Source organism: Festucalex cinctus, chromosome 7, assembly GCF_051991245.1.
Source record: "Festucalex cinctus isolate MCC-2025b chromosome 7, RoL_Fcin_1.0, whole genome shotgun sequence".
Taxonomy (NCBI): Eukaryota; Metazoa; Chordata; class Actinopteri; order Syngnathiformes; family Syngnathidae; genus Festucalex; species Festucalex cinctus.
The window spans coordinates 10,835,244-10,860,570 of record NC_135417.1 but is presented as its reverse complement, the minus strand read 5'-3'; the positions used below and the strand labels follow the sequence as shown (position 1 = coordinate 10,860,570).

Here is a 25,327-nt window from a genome sequence, read left to right as displayed (position 1 = left end):
GTAGTCAGAGTCGTCGATCAGACATTTTCAAAAGCATTGGGTTGGTAAATGTAATCATTTATCGGCCTATTGAAAGAAAGAAAGAAAGAAGGAAAGAAGGAAAGAAAGAAAGAAAGAAAGAAAGAAAGAAAGAAAGAAAGAAAGAAAGAAAGAAAGAAAGAAAGAAAGACTGTTTGCAAGCTAAACGCAGGTATTTCGCTGTGCCCATTCCTACTCATTATGTTGTTGTATAATTTACCACGTGTACAAAGTATAAATCATCATTAAAGCACCAAATTGATGACTGTTATGCAAATGTCATGGTTTCAACTTCAAGTAATGATCCTCCATCAATCCATCCATTTTCCGTAGCACTTGTCCTCCTGAGGGTTCGAGAGAAAATATTTAATATACAAACAAGGTCAAATGGAGCATTCAAATGGAAATCCGCATTTTGTAGTTTTTATTTTTCCCCGTTGTTTTTACATTATCCCTTAAAAACAAGACATGTTTGAAACCAACACTAAAACAGACTAAACAAACTATTTTGAACCTTGACTGCATGATGGACTGTTTTTGTGTGTGTGTGTGTAGAAAATAAATTCATAATATACACACACAATAAAAATGAAGTTATTTACTGATGAAAAGCTTTTTCAGTTTTTCATGCTAAGCTACACTGAATGTCTTGAAAAGAATGACAGCACTGGTAAACATACATAGACATTGGGAGAAATGAAATATTACAGGCCAAACTATCATACATATTGGAATATATTGACAGGTAAAATTATACAAAATACTTTTTTTTTTGGCGCAATTAAGACGTCTGGGAAAATATTTTGCTTTATTTGTTATGAAGATCTTACAGAAGATATAACCTAGATGCATTCTGACCCAAATAATAAGTTAGTATATGCAAACTGCTTCAAATAAATAACAAATAAATAAATATTTGCTTGGCAGCTGGCTTTATAAACATGAAAAATAAATAGCAATAAAATAATAAACCGCTTTTTAGAAACTCCAAGTACAAAGAAAAAAATTGGTTGCTTTGAATTTTTCATGCAGTCTGAGAAGAATACATCTAAAAAGTAAACAGCTCAACAATGATATTGTATTCACTTTGCATGATGCTGTGTTTTTTTTGTACAAATGTCAAAGCATTCTAACAGGAGCTGAGCAAATTGTGTTTCAAACTGACTGCAATGAAAAGGCGTCCACGAAGAGAAGCCTGATTTAAAAAAAACAACAACAAAAAAAACAAAACGAAAACAGCCTTAACGATGCAGAAAAGAGAAGCTGGTACACAGCGAGACTCCCACTGCATAGCTGTCAAAACACCTCGCAGGTTCCTCCTTTCCAAAGATGCTTGAATAAACTCTGTAAACAGTGTAGCTGGTCAAAAAGTGGATCGTGTCCAGCATTTCCAAACAGGAGTCGTCCTCTTCCATTCGCGGTAGAAAAATAGCCTCTGTGTGAATGGCTGGTTGCTGGGGGGGGATTCACGGCTCAGTCTCAGAGGGTTCATCTCTAAAGTGTTTCCCATGGTTCGAGCCACATCACGCCAAGTGAGGGTCCTTGGCCGGGCTGACGGTGAAGCGCGACGACGTCACCGCATTGGCCCCGCCCACGGGGACTCTGGCCTCTTTGCGCTTGGAATCTTTGTTTTTGCTGCTGGAACCTGGTCGAGAATGACAGACTAGATCACTTAATCTAGAACTATGACCACTAGCACATTGCGCTACCGCTGGTATCGAGTCATTCGAAGCAATGAAACCCCAAATTACAATTGAGCTTTTTGCAATGCAAATGGATTGTGGTTAAAAATAACAAATGTTGAAAGGAAACACTGGTTTGTCTCCTCATGAAGGCGTCTCATTTTGGTTTTGTCCAGCGTGACTGAAAGGAACTCTTGAGCAAACAAACGCTTTCATCACCCGGTCAAATAAGTCATCGGCGTGCGAGATGGACAACGGAGGCAAATTGTGCGGAGAAGCTCAGCAGGCTTTGCGATGCGGCTCAGTTGCACACGTCAAGCTTCGAGGCGGATAATTATAGAGGATTAATGACTGCTGCGCATCTAAGTGGGGTCTAGTTGAACGGATGGTTTTCCTTTTTTTGGAGGGGGGGTGAGTCAGAATGAGTCTGATTTTTCAACAAAGTGGGGACTAAAGCAGAAGTGCAGTATGCAAGTAGATGGGTAGGTGGTTTAGGTAGGCAGGCAGGTTAAATATGGTAGGTTAAGGGGTAGGTAAGTTTAGTTACATAGATAAGGTAGATAGAAAGGTAAGGTAGGTAGGTTGGCAAGGTAGGTAGGTAAAGTAGGGCGTGGGGCAGAAAGGCTGCTTGGTTGGTTGGTTGGTAGTTTTTTAACACTTCAAACGCCAGGGTTTTCCTTACCCCTATGGGGCTCGATGGTAGCAAAGCCAAATGGCTTAGCCTCAGTGATTAAAGTGTTCAGTAGATTACATACTGTAGGTCAGTGGGTTGGTAGGAACGGTGCAGGTAGGAAGGTAGGTAAGGTAGGTAGGAAGGTTGCTAAGGCAATTAGGTAAGTAGGTAGTAGAAGTTAGTCGGCAGGTAGGTAAGGTAGGTTGGCGGGGTGGTAGGTAGGTTAGATAGGTCGGATGGTACCTGCTGGTATCCCTAAGGTAGGTAGGTATGTAGTTAAGGAGGTAAGGTAGGAAATATAGATGGGTAGGTATTAGCTAAGGTAGATAGTTAGTCATTGGTACGGTATGTAGTAGCAGAAGTTTGTTGTTGTACAAATGCTCACCATGTAATGTGTTTTTGACAGAAACAGCAGCTGGGCTAGTTGGCGCCGAAGCGCTCAATGCATTGGTTGGTGTTTCCTGTGAAACGGAGAGGCACACCTGATTGAACAATCAACATCGAAGAACTAAATACATCCAGTACAACGTAGCGTACCTGATCAAAAAGATAAATGGTGACGTCATCAAAAAAGGACACATTCCTCCCTCTGTCCCTCTCTCTGTCCAGCGGCTCCTTGGGCGACTTGAGCAGACTTCTCAGGCCAACGCGTTTGTCCACATCCGTCTCCGTGACAACGATCACCCGGCGGGAGCTTTCGTCCTCCGCCTCGTCTTCCTCCTCATCTTCGGGATCGCTTCCCGGAAGCAAGCCTCTCCGTCGGCCGATCCGATTGCCGATCGCCCCGTCCCCAAATCCTCCTTTGCCGGTAGTGTTGAGGGGCAGAGTCAGGGCGAGGGGCGGCAGGGCCAGAGACAGACGAGCTACCTTTGCTACCAGACAAAGAAGAAACAGTAACTTTGAGCTCAGCTCCTGTCTGAGTTGGTTGATCTACTGTAACACAAACCTTTGATTGCCTGGTTAGCAGACGACTGCAGTGTTGTAACCTCTGGTTGTTCAATCACAGTGAGCGGCTCGGCTTCAGTTTTCTCACATTCTACGTTGGACTCACTACAGCTTTCCTGCTCCGTTTGGCTGAAACAACGACAAGGAGTCATTACGGAGTAGGGCTGAGAAAAAAAAATCGACCAAGATAAGTCGACTTTAAAAATAGGTTGACTGAAAATGTCTGCCTCGAAACTCTGCTGGAAACATCTTTGCGCCGTCTGTTTCTACACAGACCTTTTTTTTTTTTTTTTTGCAGACGCACGCAGTGGACAGGAAGTTATTGAGCTCAATGTAGCTAAGAGGTCGTTCGGCTCCACTTGTACTCATAGACCATTGATGAAGCATTGTCTGTAAATGACTTTTAAGACACTAGTACATGTGTAATGTGGATATAATGTTGTATGTGTGAACTAAATGGTAATCGGTGTTTGTTTACCTTAAATGGTCATCGCTAGCGTGCTAATTCTAATCGTGATTGCGAACTGTTTGGAATAGGCGAATTTTGTTGGTGTTTGATAATACTCAAGCAGAGAAGCTAATAATTAATAGTTTTATATCCACTCACGTCACCTCATGTAGATATCACGATGTATGTGTGAACTAAATTGTGGTTAGTGTTTGTTTACCAGGGAAATCGCTAGCGCGCTAATGCGAATCGCAATTGCTAACCATTTAGCATAGGCTAATTTTGTTGGTGTCAAATGAGTAGTTATATTATCCACTCAATTCAACTCACGTTCAACCTTTGGTGAATTAAAAATAATAATAATAATAATATATATATATATATATATATATTTGTATTTTTTTTATTTTATTTTATTCAATGGAATAATCAATAGGATAATCTATTTTAAAAGGATTCGACAGTGACAGCAGTATTATGGGGTTCCATCTGACATGCTTTGTATAAAAATTAAAAACAGATCACTGAGGTATGGTCATTGATGATTAGTTTGCAAAGGCTTGCTTCATTACCTCTCGTCCTGGTTTTGTTCTTCCACGACCGCCTCACTCTTTGTCTCGGCTGTTTCTTCCCCCCAGGGCCGAAGTGTGACGGTGTCCTTAACTGTCGCTCCCCAAAGTACATTTGTTTTCACATTTTCACTCAGGGAGAACTGCAGCCGTTCCTCGCACACCTGAGGCGACAGATAAACACCAGACACAGAAATGAAACCATTGAAGCAAGGAAACGGTAAAATGATTTCTCCTTGACGGAAACATTCTCGTTTTCTGACCTGCATCATGAGGCCGTTCTTTGTGGTCATCTTGGAAAGAGAACTCTGGTCCTTAGCATCTGGAGTTTGCTCTGGTGACCTCAACACGCCATCGCTGTCCTCTGTGTCTGAGGAATCTACCAGGATGTTGGATTCATCAGGGGTCCCATCCGAAGCCACCTTGCTTTCCTTGGCAGCAGGATCACTTGTCTCCTCACCGCAAAGGCCGATGCCTTTTTGATCAGGCGTTTTCTTCAGGGACTCCAAAAGCTCTAGGTTTTCCAAGAAAATGTCGCCCAAGGTGCCCTCCTCATCCCCAGATATGCAGCACAGTTGTTCCAGTTTTTCAAAATCCTCCAAAGCTTCCTCATCCATGTCTTTCCATTCTGAAATTAATAATTCTGGCAGGCTATTCACGGGAGCTTGTGATAGGTTGGCATCAATCTGACCATCAGTCTCAAAGGTGTCCCTCTTAGTGTCTAGCGTTACATGCTCAGATGGGGGGTTCAGATTGATGCTTGTATCCTGAATAGTTGCCAGTTCGTGCAGGGATGTCTTACCCAAACCGGGTTTAGGAAATTCTATCTCAGTGTCAAAGTCTTCTAAATTCAGCGGACTACAAAATTCCTCAGTTTCTGAAACAGATGGAGGCGGACTCGGAAAGGAGTCGTCTAAACTCTCCAGTTTATCATCCTGCACGTCAAGGTCTATGCTTGGAGGAGGACTTGGGAAGTCCACTGAGCTGAAGTTGTCCACCTGTGGCTCAGCCACGTCTCCAAAATCCTCCTCTACCTTTGCGGTGCTCACGCTTTCTTCTATGGGATGCTTAGCATCGCATGAACTTTTTCTTTCAGCCTCATAATATAAGTCAGACTGAAGGTTTTCCTGGTCTGAGACGTTCTCCTGAGGTGCTTCAGTGATGCAAATGGTTATTTTGGCACGTTTACTCTCTAAAGTGTGAGAGAAGCAGTTTACTGTAGCAGCGTTGTTGTCAACTTTTTGTCTTGGTGGTGGTAGCTCCTCCTCCTGGAGTTCACGGAGCTGACGCTGAGGCCAAGTGTTAAAATTCTGATTCTCCTCTGACCCTGTAAGAAGCACATCCCCGATCATGTCCATGCTTAATGACTTGTGCTTCTCACCGTTCTCTTGATCCGGGATTTCATTATTCTCCACTTCAGCTGATATTTTCCCCATTGTATCAACTCTGTCTATTTCCACCAGGTTTTCCCGATTTTCAACCTGCTGAACGTCCATCCCCTCCTGCTGAGCGTCTTGGTTGACAATTTCCTTCCCAGATAGACTTTCGGTTAACCCCTGCCTTTCATCATTCCACGATTCCTCGCAACTAACCATCACAGCAGGGTGGGGTTCACTTCCTGCAAGTTCATCATTTTCTTCTGCCTCCCAAAACTCCTGACCTACGACAAGACGCTCTGCCACCTCCCACGCTTCAGTCCGGAACCCGGAGAACAGTTCGGACCTCAGCTCATTGTCTGGACATCTCTTTTCCGGAGAGGCCCACTGGTCATTTTCATCGGGCCAAACAAGCAATTCACCAGACTGTGAATAATGCTGGCAGTCAAGCTTATTATTCTTTTTGTCATCTTTCACTTCCACCTTCTCGCCGTCATTAGCGACACTGTTAGTCCTCCGCTGTGCTTCTCTTAGTGGTGACCTCTCCTTCGGGATGTTACGCAATTCTGCAGCAGCCAGCTGTTTTTCTGTCTCTGTCGTGACCTCTGTCTCATTCTCGCAGCCATCTGAGCAGTGCAGGTCTCTCAGTCCCAACTGGTTGTGGTCTGTGTGGTGCAGCTCGAGGTCAGGCATCTTGTTTCTTATCTCAAGTTTTTCAACACCTTCCTCTCTCCAGGAGGCAAGCGCGAGACCGCTCACTTTATCTACTATTGTGTTCTCTACGTTTGACTCCACTTGGTAAAGTCTGGGGCACTTAGTAGAACCATCACACAGGTAAGACAATTTGGACTCTGCGCTGTCAATGAGAGATTCTATAGTTGAAGAAGTGACATTGTTTTCTATTATTGTGTAGTCTTTGGCTCTGTTGGCATGTAAATTCAAATCTCTCTCTTCAGAATCTGCTACATGAGAGATAACTTCATCTGTGCATTGTTGGTGTTTTGAAAAGCTCTTAAGTGGCGCATCTTCTAATTTGGAGAACAATTTATCAATAAAGTCAACACAGTCTTGGTTTTGGGGGTCATCAAACAGTTGGGAGGATTTCTGACCGTTCATGAAAATGCCAGAATCGTCTCGTTGTCCTGGTTTCAACCCTTTCATTGGAATATCGGTGGCATTGCCGGAATAACAGAAACCGTTTCCAGGCGTATTCTGACATGATGTAATCTCGGATAGCTGTATGCAGTCTCTTGAAGGGTGTTTGTGTTCCGCCTCACCTTCTTCTTCGGTTTCCGTTTTTTCTTCGATACCAGTGAGTGTTCCCCTCTCGCCCCCTCTGCCGCTGCTTGGCCGAGAGCCAATAAGTCCGTCGCTGCTCCTCCTGCTCATTCCGTCCCCTTCCCAATCACTGTCTGAGAAATAGGCCGAGTCCCGATGGGGCGTTTCATTGCCCAGAGCCCGCCAGCCGCCGCCGCCTCCCACGCCCATCCAGGAGTCGCTAGGCGTGAGGCAGTCTGCGGAACTGGACGTCATCGGGGAAAGAACAGAGTCAGTGGGGGTGACCAGGAAGACATCACCGGACGCATCCCACTCTGGAGTGGTTGGAGTGGCAGCTTTCTTACAATCTTTTGAGTGATCTAAATCATCTGCTGCAGACACCGTATCAGTGTTGCGCTTTTCGCCGTCAAGACGGCACACTGTGATTTGATCTCCTCTTTTGGGGATGCTGGCCTGTGGGTCATCCCTCACTAACTCACCATTCTCAAAGAAAGAAGCTTTTGGACTATTATCTGTAATTAGTGATCTGACAGTGATGGAGTCTTCATCATCCTTGTTGCAAACTTTAGGTGAACGCTCTGAAAGATCTGTGGCTTGTTCTCCTCTCGCGGGTAAGGCGGGTCCATCTGAACTCTCTTCCTCTTTGTGACAAGCAAGTGTTTGGTTGTGCAGCAGGCCATTTTTGGGCATGATTTCTGAAAAGACATATTCACCAGACTGGCAGTGGTCTGCATTGCTCCCGAGGTTGTCCGACTTCATGGTTGCACCTATATGAAGGATCGGGATCTCGGGTCTGGTCGAAACTTTGATCTCAGTCTTTTTCGCACGCTTGGTCACTTGGGCATAGATGGCCTCGGTTTGTGTTTCATCTTTTCCTCTGTCAGATGAGCGTACAGAGGTGTCCGATTGGAAGCGGATGGTCTGAGCTGAATTCGGGTCAATACATATAGACTCGTACTCAGGCGAGAGAGGGGTTGGAGAGGAATCTGCTTCTTTCCTGTTTGTGGCAGTGTTTTGCCTTGATATGATTTCAGTTAGAAACGTCTCTGCCGACTGGATCTCCTTCAGGAATTCCTCCCTGGTCATTTCGGTTCTCTGTGGCTCCTTCTCAGTCTGCTGTGGTTCATAGTCTGCTTTCCCAGAGCTAATCTCAGAGAGGAGGGAGCGTGACCTTCTTATGCCTTTTGAAGAGGTGTCTTCAGCTTCAGCGGATGATGGAAGGCCTGGAGCACAGACATACGGCCGCAACCTTGATCCGGCTGGGTAGAGGTATTTCACAGGATCATTTCCCGATCCTCCATTTAGATCGGCGTCTGTATCAATCTCCGTCAGAAAAAGATCACCCTGGAACGATTCTTTAGATGCTGTAAAGTTCTTCTCCGCTCCCGCATTGCTGCTGTGTTTCTCCCACGACTGTCCTGCTGAGCCCAGCTCTGTGATCAATGACTGGGAACGGCGCATCCCTTTGTTAGGCAAGACATTTTTTGATCTCTCTGCATCTCTCTTCTCCTTCTGCCCAGCCTCCCACGAACTGTCGGACTTGCACTCACTGGGCTCCGCCACAGCAGATATTTCAGTCAGAAACAGGTGCATGGGGGATTTCTTGGCAGCGGCCAAACGTTCTGCTTGAAGTTCTGCATCTTCCTTCCAAATTGCTGGCAAGATGGTGTCGAGGCGTGACTGGGTCCTCTTCATTCCCCTGGAAAAGATCCCTCCAGAGGATGGTTCTGCGTCCTCAGATAGGCCCGAATGAGTGACAGAGGTGCCGCTGCTTGGTTTCTCAGGAGACATAAAAGGTGACTCATCTTCATCTGAGTAGGTGGGACTGGATGAGGACTGGCCATCAGTCCCGGGCTGAGGGCGAAGTATATTGCGATAAATCGGGCGCAAGGGGTTTTCTCTGCGAATGGGCGATTCAAAATCTTTCACACGGGAGTGAGCGCTTCCCTTGGAGTTGTGCGTTGACGTCGTGTGTCTGGTGTCTCGACTGGCAAGGTCACAGGATAGTGGGTCTCTCACAGGTCTATTCATGTACCTAGAATAAGAATCAGTGCCGTAGCTTGGGCAAGTTCTTTGCTTTGAGTGAGGAGGGAGAGGCGGCGGACACATTTGAGTTGCGGGGTAAATGGGATGACTGGATGGCGGAAGTGACGGGGAGAGGGACGGAGATGGCGGCAAAGTCTGTCGAGCTCGATGGAGCCCCAGGTGACCAAAGCTGGACGGCGGGCAACTGTTCATCTGAAGGGGGTCCGTCTCAATTTTGCCACTCATGTTATAATGAGGAAGTCCCCTGTATCCAAGTGGGGGTGCGGGGAGGGGGCGTGAGTGATGGTGGTTGGCCGATGACAAAGACACTGAGCGAGGTTTCGGCGGAAGGATTGGAGCTTGAGAAGGTTTTTTATCAGGAATCTTATCTTCTTCTTCATCTTCTCCTAAATTGATCACCGAGAAGTCGGTCACTCTGCTGGAAGTGTCTCTGAACTCCGCCATGCCCGTGTTGGGAACCTGAAGTTTCACCTCACTCGATCGCACAGTCTGGATGCTTTTTGCGCCGGCACACTTGTCCGAGGAACAGTAAGGTACTCGCTCTTTTCCCAGCATACCGCTGCGGATTTCCATGAGCTCCATGTCTCCAGGACAAATGGAGTCTGACCTACAAGACGGCTGGCTCTTCCCTTTAAGAGTCGGCGACTTGTCCTGGGGAGTGTGTTCCTCCAGTCGGATGTAGTACTCGCTGGCGAGGGAGGGACTACGTGCGCTGATCACCGGGACCACAGTGGGGGTGTCCAAGGACTGCCTGTGGTTGTTGTGGTTCACAGTCGGAATAGGTTGAGCAGGAGGGAGAGGTTTGTAGCCTCGTCTGGCGTGGGCCTTCTCCCAAAAATACTCAAAGTTCAACCCTTTGCTGGTTTCTGTCACGGTCAGGATGTCGTCCAGTTCAGATGAGGAATGCGTGCCGCGGTTTCCCACAGGGTCCAGCAGGGGATAGAAGCTGTGCCGGTCCTCCCTGCCGCACTGGCGCTCTCGTTGCCGCTCGTGCGCCGCCGCCTGGAAGGCCGGCGGGCGGAGCAAGTCCCAGCGTCTTTCGAACGACTCCTCACTTTCGCCTCTCCGCCTTCTCCCGTCGTCGAACTCCTCTTCCTCGTCGTCCTCGTGGCCGATGCTGCCTCTCGTCGTTCCTCGCTCGGCAGCCAGGAGGGAAGAGAGGAGAAGGAACACCTCGGCCACCGATGGCCGCTGGGATGGAGCTAGCCAGCATGACTGCATGATCTCATACCTTAGGAGAGGAGAAGAAAAGTTTCAATCAATTTTGATTAAAAAAACAAAAAAGTTACAGTCCATGACATGTTCTGAAGACGCTCACTGACCAGTAATCTGCATGGGAGAGTTTGAGTCTCGGCTGGGCCAGCGTGATCTGTCGCTCCCTGATGACAAACGTCAGAACCTCCTCGTCACTCAAGTGCCTGTGAGGCTGAGAGCCAAACTCAAATAGCTCCCATATGACCACCCCAAGGGACCTGCAAGTAGGACGATGAGGAGAGCCGATTAGTCAGCGCAAATATGCCACTTTTTGAAGACGACACTTAACTGTGTGAGAAGCCTGTGAAAGCAACCAAAATATTTACAACTCTGTAGTTTACCACAAACATGTACTGTATATTTTCCACAGAAGTTGAAACAAGGCAACTGGACTCTTTTTGGTTATTTGTGGTTGTAGTCTTCTCATTAGATTGTGGAGCGCGGTTATAATAGTTTTGGATTTTTCAAAATTGTTATTTTTTTTTTTTGACTTTTCTGTTTATCGTCGGTTTTAATTAGCTTTTAGAGTTGGTTGGTTAGTTTTTATTTGTTTTTTGGTTTTGTTTTTTTTGTTGATATGCTTCATTATTAGTTTTAGTATTAGTCTTGTTTTTTTCTTCAGCGCAAGATAATAAAGTAAACTGCAAACAAATTACAAACAACTGTTCGACGTTGAATATGAACCTCGGAATCTCATATATGATATTAATTGACAAAGATGAAAACGAAAAATATTTTTTGCCACAATTGTCGTTAGTTTTATAAACATAAAATGTACTTTCAGTGAGTTCATGTTTTATTTCACTCAAGTTTCTCAATTTTTTATTTTTTATATTAGTTTTCCTTAACTTCAATAACCTTGTTTTGTGGAGGTGTGCCGAATGCTGTGGCCCGCAATTTTATAGCGACTAACAAAGAGTGCTCACCAAACTGCGAGCACAAAATTGGTTTTCAGAAATAAAAAAAAATTAAAAAAAAGCACAGTGATTGTTAAAGGCAAGAATGTGGTTTTAATATTTATGGGCCAGTGTGTGATAAAATGTTACACGCACCACAATGAAAATTGTTTGACACTGTAAGTACTTTTTTTGTAATGTTTGATGATTTGTTTTGTGTGTGACTGTGGGTTTTTTTTTGTTTTTTGACAGAACTTACCACACATTGCTGGTCTTGGTTTGGTCGGTGACAATTAACGAGCCTCTGTACTCTTCCAGGAGCTCGGGTGCGATCCATCGCAGAGGAATCCAAAGCTTGTCTGGAGTGAGGTAATAGTCCTCCTGCACGCATACATGAAGGTACATCGTAACTTTTCATATTCAGCGATGGGAAAAGCCGGTTGAGCATTCATCCGCTATACTTGACATCAGCGTTGTCCTTGCTATTAGTAGAAGAAGAACAACTGTGTCCATTAGTTTTGCCGTGCATCCCTGAAGCCCTCTGGCGCCCTCTAGGAAAGGAGTGTCTCACTTTTTTTGTGTGTGTGTGTGTGTGTAAAATTGATCTCCTACTCATCTTGATGTCCATTGTAGAGGTCATAAAAAACATTAAAAAAAAAAATCAATACTCATCGTCATTGGGCATACCTTGTATTGATTGTGCGAGAGGCCGTAGTCGCCTATCCTCACGGTGAGGTCGGAGGTCAGCAAGCAGTTCCTTAAAGCCAGATCACTGCACACAACACAACATTTCACATAAGGAATAACTTTGTGAGCCTTGTTTATCCTCGAGGCACACGTTCTAGACCCTCCTTCTAGAACATTTTTGTGTAAGGTTATTAATATTTAATGAAAACTAACAAAAATAACTCAAACTAAAATTATTAATGAAATAAATTAATTTATTTATTACTGAACCTATATCTTATGTTTATAAAAGTGATTATAACTAATTATCATACATAAAACAATCACCTAAGTTATTTTTTTAGATTTTTTCAGGAAACACAAAATATTTGACCATTTGCATCATGAGGAGATGATTTAGGCAAAAATAATAATTTTTGCAAAAAAAAAAAAAAAAGACTTCGGCAATTATTTTAAGAGGGTGATGATATATTACAAAAAAACCCAACTAAAAAATAATACTAAAACTAAAAAAAACTAAATTAAAAGGAAAACGTTTTCTATTTTTCTTTAAATGATGAAAAACTTGCTCTAAAATAATTTATATTTAACCATTTATTTAAAAAAATAATGATAATAATTATGAACTCATTTGGTCCCAAAAATGTATAAATACGTTTTAAGTGTCCCAAAGACGTATTTATACGTTTTTGTTTTTGTTGTTGGTTTTTTTTTTTTTATGCTAGCACATACAGGCTTTGATGCATCCTCTCAACTGCAGAGCACGGGTGCAGCAATGGTAGTAATTACAAAACGGCCCACAGGTGGCAGCAGAGTATAAGAGATCAACCAGGGCTATGTTGGGAGAAAAAAAAGCTGATTCCAACAGATTTGTGAATAACGATGAAACCTAGCTATATTTTAATGCTAATTTCTGCAAAACGGAAACGGATCGAAATATACTTTTTTTTTCTGATGAAAGAAGAGACTCTAATCTTTCTTTTGGTAGGTTTCATGTTTTTTATAGCAAAAGAACACAATTTTCTGTGGGCCTTGCAAAATCAGACAAAATCCAGTAAAACGGGAGCGAAGGGGGATGCCTGAGAGTTAATGAGTTAATAATAAAGCTATAAAAATAAATAAATTTTCACTTCGGGTGGCTCTCGATCATAATTGTGGCTTCACCTTTAGAAGTCCGATTGTGCGCGCGCGCTCCAACCTGTGTATGTAGTTGTTCTCGTGGAGATGCAGCAGGCCCGACGTGATCTCGAAGGCCATCCGCTGAAGAGTCAACAGGTCCCGCGTGGGCAGATCCGGCGTCATCCCGTCGGACTTGCGCTGGGCTCGCAGGTAACGTTTCAGGTCGCCCTGCGGCCGGGACACAAAGTCAAGCGCGCGCGTGTGCGTGCGTGCGTGCGTGTGCCGCAGATGATGAAAAAGATCCAACAAGCGCACGGCACGAGTCCCACTCGTGCTGTAAATATGCCACCCCCTCCTGTTTTTTTTTATTTTTTTTATGTGTTTTCCAGGGCGCCACAGGAATTAATAATGATTTGGCAGCCTTTGTGTAAAGTCATTAGGGCTGCGAGGAAGGGCAACAAACAAAGCGGGGGATTTTGTAAAAAGGGTGAAAAATAGCTGCAAAGAAAGGACATCGGGGAAAAAAGAGCTCATTTAATGACTTGATGTTAATGTAGTCACTTGTGAATGACCAGCAAGGCCTTCTCAATTGGCCTAAACACTATCAGAAGCACTAAACTACATTTACAACATCAATTCTTCTAATATTTGTTCTATGAGATTGCATTTAGTCATTCCAAACGGTCTGGAAGCATTTTTCTTGGCTACGCTGCTTTTATTTATTTTTTGTCCAATCAGATTTCAGCCCCGATGTGTTGCCATGCCAAACTGATCTGCCGTTTCTTTAACACAGGGCCTTTGATGATGTCAACATTGTTCCGTCTTCTGATTGGTTGGTCAGAGAAAAACTTGTTATCGCCAACTTGGACTGCAACTAACGATTATTTTAATTCATCAATTAACCCGTCAGGTATTTTGTCAATGAATCAATGGATTGGATAAAGCAAATGTTGTAATTTCCATCCTTTTATTTAAAAAAAAAAAAAAGTGGCATTATTTTAGATTAATTCTGATTCAGTAACTGGTTTAAAGCGATACTTGACTCAATGAACAATTTTCAGCAGTGGAAAGTTATTTTGTCGAGAATGAATTTGATGACGTCATTATTTTTCATGTACAATTAATACCTTTAAAAAATAATTTTTCTACTCGTCGTCGACTGATGATGACATCACCTGTGCTAAGGAAGTATGTAACAGCCAATCATGCCGCCTTGACACTAAGATGCCACTAGATGGCGTTAAACACTGTTATTGCTCTGGCCTGAGCACAAAAAAAGACTGCTGATTTTTTAGGATAAGTTAAAAAAAAAAATCTGTAAAATGGCAAATTTTAAATTTTTTAAAAATGCTTTTTTTTCATTTTTTTTCTTTTTTTAAAGTATCAATTCTGAACCAGATGGTGTAAATGGCACAGACACATGCTGTTCTATTTTGCATTTAGTTTTGTATTTGATGGCTTCTACTGACGGTTTTAAGCGGTGGATTAAGTTCGTCTAAATCAAGCAAACGCGCGACTCGTCAACTGCTGACGCCGAACTTTGTTACTTACCAGCTGACAGAATTCCATGACCAGGAGGAAAGGGATGCTTTCGCTGCACTGGCCCAAACATTGAAGGATGTTGGGATGTTTCAGACTCCTGCATGTGGACACAAATCACACTTTGGTATTTAAAAAAAATAAAATAAATTAAAAAAAATAGTGTGGCAGAATGAGAAAGGTCAAATAGGTGTCTAAAAATGGAGAATCAAAGTCGATGCGGTGGGGAAAAAAAATGGGAGGATGAGGTAAACAACATCTAAATGTCTGAAATGTCAGCACGATGTCTCTCGGTGGGCTTGTTGCTTGATATTCTCCATCCTGCATCTTTTGACCTTCACTTGTGTACTACACAAGTTTGCGCAGGCAATTTCCAGTTTGGATGGTCTCGAAGGACCCCCCCCCCCCCCCCCCCCCCCCCGCACCCTCCCTCCCTTCTTAAAAGCCCACTTTTCTCTGATTGGACAAATTGCACACTCTTTCCGAGGGGGCCATCTCCCTGGTGGATGCACCACGAGCAGGAATATTTGGAATATTAACGCGGCTTTTGCACTTTTCAAAACATGCGACTTCTCATGCTTCTTTCGTGCCAACCGTGCGTTTTGTATTTACTTATATTTGCATTGGGTAAATTGGCCTAAACATTGGATTAAAATTGGACTAAATTATTAAACCATTTGTTGGGTAACAAATGCTCCCCCCACAACATTATTAAAAATTTTTATTGATTTCATAACCCAACTATTGGTAGAGGCTCAGTCAGAGAGCATAAACTATCCCCACCCAACACGCCCAACTTAGTTATCCATAATGGCTTATTTTTAACTTAGCAGTTTTACGGACGTATGAGGCTGTTGTAAAATTGAGCACCATGAATTCTGCCTAGCAACAAGCACTTGCTTGTTTTTAGAGCAGTGCTTCTCAAATAGTGGAGCGGCCCCCCCCAGGGGGGCGCGTTTGACCGCGAGGAACATGCTTTTTTATTTATTTATTTAAAAAAAAAAAATTTTTTTACTGTCCTATAATAAAGTGCAATTGCACCTCCACTACATTAGGGGGCAGTGGTGCTTATTATTGGCAGAGTGTGCGCAGGGAGCATTTGCTCGGTGGTGTAGGCGGTTTGTTTGCACTGAGCATGCGCGCTTTGCACACAGCAAAAAAATAAAAAAATAAAAAAAAATCAGCACAAATTATTTTATATTTTTGTTTGCAGGTTAAAGTTTTTTTTTTTTAAATACAGTATTGTGCTCCTTCGTTAATGTTGGTGATCAGTTTGAATGCATTATTATTTATTGATTTTATGTCATTTTACTTTTCCGTATCATATGGTTTGACATGGTCAGTCGAAAAATGTTGATAGTTTAATTAAGGATTTAATTTTATTTTAGAATTTCAGATGCACTTTAAATCTTTTCTGTTGCAGTTAATAAAGCTATTCTTTGTTGTAAGTTGCTCCATATTTCTTTCTTTTTTTTAGTCTCTTATACGTTAATACGGTTACAGTGTTATGTAGAGGTGTGCTTATAACAATTTATAGACAAATGATACTATTTATAGTCGCGGCGGGGTGGGGGGGCGAGATGTTTTCTTCTTACTAGGGGTGGCTCACTCACTGGGCGAAGCATGCTTAAAAGCAACTTGTTTGTATGAAAGTTGTATTTTTTTTTTTTTAAATACAGTGCTAGTTTCTTCGTTGAAAACACAACAAAAACAAAGGAGTTTTTGACAAAGTCATTCACTGCCATTGACGGCTATAGACGTCAAAAATCTATTTTAACTGGGCTGACAGTGAACGCGTTGATTGTATTTCAATTCATTTCAAGGTCTCGTAAGTCAAGGTTGCCTGTTTTTTTTTTATTTTACATGTAAAAGGCACAACAGTCACGAGCGGAGCCTCACCTGTACGGCTCCGACTCGGCCAAGAACTTCCTCTGCTCCAGCGGGCTGGCGCTGACCCGCAATTCCTTCACCAGCACCTGCGAGGAGCTGCAGTCGCACAGCACCTCGGCCAGGATCACCTGCGGGACGGGACGAGCGACGCCAAGTTGCGAAAGATACTCAAGCAGCTCGGAATGAGCTTTTTTTTTTTTGAAAAGGCCGCCATCTTACTTTTCCGAACCAGCCATTTCCGATCTCTTGCAGGTAGTTCAACGTGTGCCGCTTGAAGCACTGAGATTTGGAGTCTGAAAAAGAACAAGATACAAAACATGATGACATGAGAACTGGCAAATACATAAGTCAAACGATTTTTGGGTTACCTCCGTCGTGCAGGGCGGCACAGTTGTGCCTCTCCCTGACGGGCAACGTGTAGACCTCGGGTAGCGAGGGGCACGACGACAGGCTGTCCTCCTGGATGGGGCTGGACCCCCCCGAGCACTCCTCCCCGTCCGCATTGTCAAATTCCTGAAAGGACGAGAAATGATTTGAAATATGAAAATGTGATTTCCTGCAGTGACAACAGCAGTCATCTGAAAGATTATGAATGATTAATAATGACAATAAGTATTTTTGGACATTGCTAATTGGCATTTCAAACAGAACAACATTTTATGGATGCAATATATAAATACATACATACATAGTGTACTGTACATACTGAAGATCGACACGTTTTGTGGATTTGACATTTTTATTCATTCATCCATTCATTTTCTGCTGGGGCCAATCCCAGCTGAATTTGGGCGAGAGGCGGTGTACACCCTGGAATGGTTATAAGCCCATTGCAGTACATACAAAATGCATTCTGTGTACCATACATCTATTGGAAATGATTCATTTTAATTTTTAATTAATATATATATATATTATTATTATTATTTTTTTTTTACAATATTGCTAATGTATTAATATTTTTGTTGTATTCATTGCCAAAAATTCGCATAAAACAACACTATATTTATTTTATTTTTTTTTCTACTCGGATTATTTTAAATATTTTAATAATATATCACTTTTAAATATTTATTCTCTTTAATAGCTTTTATATTTTGTTATATAGGTATTTTTCCCATTTTACGATTACTGTCTTAATATATTTATGTTACCATGATTACTATTATTAATAATAATTGTTATAATAAAAATAACTTACTAGTAAATCAAATCAAATTTTAGATCAAATCAAAATTTAGATTATGCCCAACAACTAGTTTTTTTTAACATGGATTTTTAGAATTTTTGAATAGAAATTGGAGTATTGTTTTACAATGTTCACATTTTTGTTTGTGTGATTATTTTTAATAACAACAATAATGTATTTAATCAATATAACTCAAATATCACTAATAATAATTATTATTATTCATAATATTTTGATTATGAATAAAAAATTGAAATATAAAAGTTATTTAGTAATATTAGTAAGTAATTTTATTCTTAATATCTTTGACTTGACTTGACTTGACTTGACTTTCAGCCCACCAGTAGTTTTAGTGCATGTAAACCAGGTGACGACTTTGAAGGAGGCGGACTTACATTGAATCCCACGCCTCCCCGCTTGCAGCACAGGCAGGTGAGGAGCAGCAGAACAAAGGAGACCAGCCCGGAGCACGAGATGATGATGACCACGTACGGTGGAGGAGACAGCGACGCCGTCCGGCTCTGAGAAACTGGAAGGAGCACACAGCAAGCAAAGCGGGTATAGTTCAGTTCGGCTTCCTCTTGATTTCTATGTGGTTTTTTTGTTGTTGTTTTTTGTTTTTTTTGAAAGGAGGATTGAAGAAACAAGACTTAGCGGAATCATAAAGGTGTGAAATCATGTTACACGGCTCTTTTGTCTTGGAGGGGGAAATTAGCCATTGGAGTTGTTGTCCTACAGCGGCAGGTGGAGGTCAACCCCAATGGACAGTTTGCATCAGGGGATTTTTGATTGATTTTTTGATTTTTTTTTAACTCAGGTGGGAAGCAGGAAAGTCCAAGGTTGGAAAAACAAAACAACTGGAATCAAGAATTGAAGTTTGAAAGTAGCAGCTGCTCATTCCACTATAAGGACAAGAAGCACGAGGAGAGGGAAGTGTCAGCATTCCACTCACAATTAAGAAGCAAAGGAATGGGGGGGTAGGGGGGGGGGGGGGGGGTTCTGGTGTTGCTAATCAAGTGGGAAAAAGGAGGTCGGAAACCGGAATAAAAGAAATGACGTAATAAAGGTTGACGAGTCAGGTGAGAGAGAGAGAAAGAGGGAGGGGGCGGGACATTTGTACCTCAAAGTGGTCGTTTGTGGGGAGTGACCCATCTGTAGAAAAGAAAAGGGGCGGGGGGGGTGGCAGGATGGTTAAACACCCTCATGGTGACATCTGTAGATGCTGATCGTAAAAGTATACCGGGGTGGGTGGGGGTGGAGGTCGTCAGTTTACCACCAAATTCCGTTACTGGATGACGTCAATCGGATTTGTACAGAAGTCAGAATGCGTTGGAGTTGATCTGGTTTTTGTTTTGGTGTGTTTTTGTAACTATGGTGGCGCTTCACTCATTCACTCCCAGACATTTTCACTGAACAAGCAACTCTTTTACTGGATTTTGACTGATTTTGCAAGTACCACAGAATATTGTATTCTATTGCTATAAAAATATGGAACCTACCGAAAGAAACATTAGAGTCGCTTCCTTCATCAGGGAAAAAAAAAAAAAGACTATTTGTATGTTTCCATTTTGCAGCAACTATCATTAGAATATAGCGAATATCATCATTATTCACAAATCTGTTGAAAACACAAAAAGATCTTGCTGCAACATTGCCCTGGCTGATATCGTATACTCTGCTGCCACCTGCTGGCCGTTTTTATGTAATAACTAACATTGCTTTAAGCCACCTCATCACGTCATAAATACGTTTTTGGGAGTGAATTACTTTTTAAGGGTAACTCAAAGACTTAAAGGGATACTTGACTCATTGAGCTTTGTCTATAATTAATGTGCTAACTTCATTATTTTTCATGTACAATTAATACATTTAAAAAGTTTTTTTTTTTTTACTTGTTGTCGACTGATGATGACATCACCTGTGCCGAGGAAGTAGGTAAGGACCAATCATGGCTCAGTTTGCTGACCAAACACGGAAAACAGGTGAACCATGATTGGTCGTTAGCTACTTCCTCAACACAGGTGATGTCATCTTTAGTCGACAGCAAGTAGAAACATTACTTTTATAAAGGTAATAATTATAGATGAAAAATAGTGAAGTTATTAAATTAATTTTGCACATTTCTGCAGCTTACTGAACACGTGACTGTCGTCTTTGTGTACACATACAGTTTGTATAATATATACTGCCCCCTGTTGGCAGGGATGTACACAGCAGAGGGAGCAGCACAATGGCCATTGAAATGAAGCATGAAATCACGATTGTGTAATTCTTAAATTCTATTGAATAATTATATTGTAAGTGTACGTTTTCATAACGGCGCCACTGTCGTAGATTTTTATGAATACAGTCACTGGCAAGGTCATCTCACTGTCAACACTGCATGCATAAATTTCAGAGTGCGTTTAAAAATGCATGACCCTCCAGAAATAGCGTCAGATGAGGTTGCTGAGCTAAACGTGTGACACGTCAAGCGACGCTTGTTGCGTTTGCTTTCCGATGCGAAGTTGACACTTTCCAACCAAAGTGGATGACGACAACCTGCTGAGTTGGAAGGAAGTCGCATTGGAAATAAATCATAGATTATTTTTTGCATCAAGGTAAGACATAGTCCGTCTTGCTTCATTTTTTTTTTTTTTTTTTAGCATGCAGCGCAGGATGTACACAAGCATCATAAATAATAGCTCTGAGAACATATTGTATTTATTATTATTTTTCTCTTTTTATGTTAGACAGACATACAGAGTGCATATCAAAATGAATGTAAGCCTTTTCCATCAGGCCCCAGCGGTGTCTTCTTATCAAAACAACACAAAGACATGCACATATTGCACAACTCTGCCAAATCTTGCAAAAGGGGCGTGGGGGTGTATAAATTCATAAAAATAGAAGCTAGCCAGCATCACTTCAAAGGCTGAATAATCCGAGTGTCTTTTTTTTTTTTTTTTTTTTTTTAATGCCATCGATGTGAGGCCCAAGATTGCAAGCCCCCCCCCCACCCCCTCCTTCCACGATTCCGTTTTATTTGCATCACTGCATGCATGCACCATTCTCCTGCTGCAATAATCGTTGGCATTATCTCGCGGCCACGTTGATAATAAAGCATAATAAAGACCCCCCCCCCCCCCCCCCCCCCTTTTGCAGCCTCACTGACAGCTATTCAATTCAATTCAACCCCCCTCCTTCCATCATCCCTCCACCGACTCGACTCACCTTCCCTCTGCGGGGCTCCGAGCGCTCTCTCCGGGCTGATGTACGACATGACCCCCGCCAGAGCCACCATCAGCCAGCAGTGGGGCCGCATCGTCGCCGCCACAACAACAACAGCATCGGTGTCCTCCGGTCCCGGGCTCTCTCCTTCCTTCCTTCCTTCCTCTCCTCGTTTTTTTTTTTTTTAGTGGTGGGATAAAAGAGCCTTCCTCCCCCCTCCTCCTCCTCCTCCTCCTCCTCCTCCTCTTCTAATCCGCAATTCAGCTTGGTGATCTCGACCCGCTATTGTGCATCCTCAGGCTGCTCATACATGACAACATCCAACCACAGTCACCCCCACCTCCTCCGAGCCCCCCCACCTCCCAAAAATACATCCACATCCTCCGCCGGATGACGTCACACACACACGGCGCGCATTGTCATGGCTCCAGTCGTGTGATGATAAATAAATGTACGACTAGCTCATGCTACACTTATTAATAGTGCTTAGACATTTTTTTAATACAATAATATATGAGTGTGATGAATTTAGGAAAGATACTGACAATTTGCTGCTATTTGGGCACGCCCACAACTCAAGACGCATGTCCTGGAATGATACTTGAGATTTTCCTTATATGAGGCCATAAAAGGAAAATATCAAGTTATAAAGGTAATTTAGATAAAAACAATATTGTTGAAAACGACAAAATGTATACATTTTCATTTCAGCTCAATTATATATATTTTTTTAAATAAAGTTAGCTCGTTAAAATGGGAAAGAAGCGCTGTCTTCTTCGTGTAGATACATGCAGTGCGTATAGATTAGACTGCCCCCTGGTGGCGGAGAGGCAGACACCAGAGGCACAATGGCCATTGAAATGAAGCATGAAATAAATCAGGTTTAAATCTTAACATTCTATTTAATTAAGTTCTTACTACACGTTTACATAACGTAACCACGACAGCACATTTCTATATTCTAATGTGACATATCTTAAAAAAATAAAAATAAAAAAAAGAACAATTTACTTGGTAAATAATGCATAATGTCAATTAAATAAAATCTCACCTAATGCTTAGCTGTCACCAGAGAAAATCAGCAAGCTGCCAATTTTAGTTTAATTATTAATAAATATAATATAATAATAAAAAAAACAATTCAGTCAATCTCACAATAATCCACTAAAGGGACTGATCGTGCCATTTTTCTGTTCCACCCCTGAAAAAGGGGTGTGGCCCTTATTCCAGTGTGAGCATCTGGGTGTTAGTTGTTCATATTTGTGTGTTTGACAAAGTGAAGATAGGACAAAAACAAATCAGGAAACTCAGTCACTGGTTTACGCCAAACACTTTTTACACTTGTCATTTTCCTAAACAAAATATTCACATAATACGTTGCGCGTCAAACGCCATTCCCAATTTTTAAATTCCATAAATCATGATTTCAAAATCTCGTCCCTCCAGCTGTCTCGGTCCCGCCGCTGCCGCTTGCGCGCCAGCTCGGGGAAGTAGGCGCTGTTGTACGGCCGCTCTCGCTCGTTCACCTCCCTGCCCGACTCCTCGTCCTTGCCGTTGCCGTTGCGCTGAGCCAGCAGCGCTTGGGCCCGACGCCGCTCGTCCGCCTCGCGCTGCAAACGCTCCGCTCGCAGTTTCTCCAGTGAGCTGGCGACACAAGGCAAAGCGGCCTGCTGATTGACTGGGACCGAGTTAGCGGAGTTAGTAATAGGGATGAACGATTTTGAAAAATAACCTAATTGCGATGTATGCAATGAATTATTATAGAAAATGAATATGATAGAAAAATAATCTTACCTTTCCCCACTGCTCCTCTTTCCCCCTCTGTCTCTTTTGTCTTTTTTCTTGCTCTTGTGCGTCTTGGCGGCCGTCTCGCCCAAAGCTTTCTTCATCTCATTCAACGGGTCCAAACTGTCCTTCAGCCGCCGATCTTTTTTCTCACGCTCCTCCTCGCTTAGCTCCTTCCTCTTGTCGTTCCGCACCTCGCTCCTCTTCTCCTTCTCTTTCTTCTCGTCTTCCTTCTCCTGGCCGGTTTTCATGTACCACGGCGTGACCTCGGTCCCCGGCTGGGGTCCGAGAGACACCAGTAGGCCGATGGCGCGCTCCTGTTTCTCCTGGAAATTGACAGTCGCTATTAAATCTGAGGGACATTTTCCTACAATGTCGTGTAAGCTTAGCTAGGGTTGCAGCTAATGAAAATTTTATGAATCGTTTAACAAGTACATTAGCGTTATTAAACATGATAGCATGCACGTGAGGTATTATTTTTGTCTACTTGTGGTAACCATTCTCACATTCTTTGAGCATGTATTAGGGATGTAACAATATCCAAACATCACGATACAATATCACGATATGAAGCTCACGATGCGATAATTATCACGATATTGTGGGGAGGTTGGCGATACAAAAAAAGGTCACAACATTTTTTTAAAAACTGAGCTCATACTAAAAAACACACAATATTGTGCGTTTGTACATTACAGCAATGAAAAAATATATTTAAAAAATTATACATAAAGCGATATAAATATAATATATATTAAGACACTTACTTGCTAATGCAGGCACACATTGAGCTCCTCACACATTTGACTCAGTTCACAAACATATTACGTTCCCCTTCATATGACCCTCAGCGTGGATTTTAAACAAAGAAGGGCCAAAACATGCCTTGTGAAAATTAGAAACTGCGCTAAAAAACTAGCCACCAGAGGGTGCTAGAACTGCAGAAATTGAAAACAACCTGGCTTTTTTTTAACAGATGTGCTGCTTTTAATATCGTGATATGACGACGACAATATATTGTGGCAGATATTGCCGTTATCGTTTCATCCCGAGTATGTATGGCTTGAAAAGGCGGGGCCTATTCTGGTGAGTGACGTGGGTGTCAGTAAATGAGTATATAGCTAACTGTAGTCATCTGTTTTTTTCTAATTGACTGATTTGAGTTATTGGATTAAATTAGTTGCCATATAAAAAAAGGAACAGAAGTTACTATGTGAAACAAGAAGCATCAAGTCGTACCTTCTCCTCTTTCTTTTCTTTGAGATACTCCTCATTGTCCTTCTTCTCCACAGATTCCTCGAGGGGGAAGAGGTTGAGATGCTCCAAAGCTCCACTCCATTCCTCATCTTTCACCTCCTGGCTTCCTCCCGCTTGCGACTGGAGAGCGGCTCGAGCTTTCCTTCGCAGAAACTCTGTGCGTGCCTGCGACGCGCAAGAAAAGGACGTTGTGTGATCGGAGGGAACGGGGAGAGCACTTGGCAGCGCGCGGACCTCCGCCAAGGCAAATAACCGGGACCTGGAGGTCAAATCAATCTGGAGTGGATATTTTCTTGGCTCACAAGTTTTGGTAAAATGAGTTGTGTAGCGTTTTCTTTATGCTAACAAAAAAAAAACATACACGTCACCTCTAGTTTACTTTGACTTTTCTCAAATTTGACCTCATAATTTCTCTCAACGCATGTCCAAATAGTATCGAAAGAACGAGTCACCTCTTGCTCCGCACGCTCAACTCTCCGCTTGGCCTCTCGCTCCTCGGCGGCTGCCTGAGCTTCATCTCTCCTCACGCGGGCGACGTTGTCCTTGTTGCGCACGTGCCAGCTCTTCTTGGGGAGAATGTTCATGGTTACCCCGGAGGCTGACGGTTAGCTTGGAAGCACGCCAGCTGAACATTGACTGAAGTGAAAAGGAAAAAGTTCAACATTTCAATTAAACACAAATTCACAAACATGTCAAAGAGCAGTGGCAAATAATATCGAACACTACATTAACTTTAATATATTTTTTGTTGTGTTACAAGTCTGTATTAATGTTTTGTTTTTGTTTGTTTTTTCTTCATTATACTAATACCAGCAGGAAAACTACATGTTACTAGTTACTAACTTACTAGTGGCTAAACTACTCGTAATCATTATGGTGCTACTAGTAGGTTACTAGTGCATGACATGCCTACTAGTTGCATCACAGTGGAGCCCTAGGAAGGTTTAATTGTGTACAAGTCTGCCAAAAGTACACTTAGATAGTGTACTAGTGTCCTCATTGTCATTAAGCCTGCTAATATGACTTTATGCTGGATATAAAACACATTTAATAAAATCTCAAACCGTTACCGCTTGTGTTCAACTAGTACGCGCTACTTTTGGAATAAATGCTCAGGCTACTTTCCATAGGCTACAACAGGCGGAAAAAAAAATAGCGTTAGCTTCCTCTTCTGTAAAGATTTGCTCGAAGATACTAGCTAATCTCAAAGATTACCTGACAAATTAAAGGTTGTTAAAGGCCCTCGGACACACAAAAGTACACGTTTAATACACTACTGGTGAAAAATATGATAAAACTAAATAGAACTTACATGGAAGGTTTTTGCTAGATAGCCACCGGAAGACCACACCGGAAGTAAACATTAGCCGTCATTGCAACGACATCGTCTGGACACTAGATGTCGCTGTATGCCGCTGAATTTATTACAAAGAAGCAGGACGGACGTGCTCAATGAAAACACATGC

General features: G+C 42.5%; 2 protein-coding genes across 2 annotated transcripts; both read right to left on the bottom strand.

Moving 5' to 3' along the window:
• Positions 1 to 425: 425 nt before the first annotated feature.
• Positions 426 to 20,975, bottom strand: lmtk3 (lemur tyrosine kinase 3). Its single transcript, XM_077527426.1, has 16 exons — positions 20,823 to 20,975; positions 18,005 to 18,138; positions 16,789 to 16,933; positions 16,640 to 16,713; positions 16,430 to 16,548; positions 14,543 to 14,630; positions 13,071 to 13,219; positions 11,873 to 11,957; positions 11,445 to 11,566; positions 10,358 to 10,507; positions 4,599 to 10,266; positions 4,339 to 4,499; positions 3,320 to 3,447; positions 2,911 to 3,245; positions 2,759 to 2,834; positions 426 to 1,663 (listed from the first exon to the last, which is right to left on the bottom strand). Exons 1-16 carry the CDS (start codon positions 20,911 to 20,913, stop codon positions 1,542 to 1,544), a joined length of 7,647 nt encoding a protein of 2,548 aa, XP_077383552.1. The 5' UTR covers positions 20,914 to 20,975; the 3' UTR covers positions 426 to 1,541.
• Positions 20,976 to 22,130: 1,155 nt separating this feature from the next.
• Positions 22,131 to 25,253, bottom strand: leng1 (leukocyte receptor cluster (LRC) member 1). Its single transcript, XM_077527031.1, has 5 exons — positions 25,174 to 25,253; positions 24,314 to 24,497; positions 23,844 to 24,026; positions 22,614 to 22,930; positions 22,131 to 22,463 (listed from the first exon to the last, which is right to left on the bottom strand). The coding sequence occupies exons 2-5, from the start codon at positions 24,443 to 24,445 to the stop codon at positions 22,238 to 22,240; spliced, it is 858 nt and encodes a 285-aa protein (XP_077383157.1). The 5' UTR covers positions 24,446 to 24,497; positions 25,174 to 25,253; the 3' UTR covers positions 22,131 to 22,237.
• Between the last annotated feature and the right edge of the window lie 74 nt (positions 25,254 to 25,327).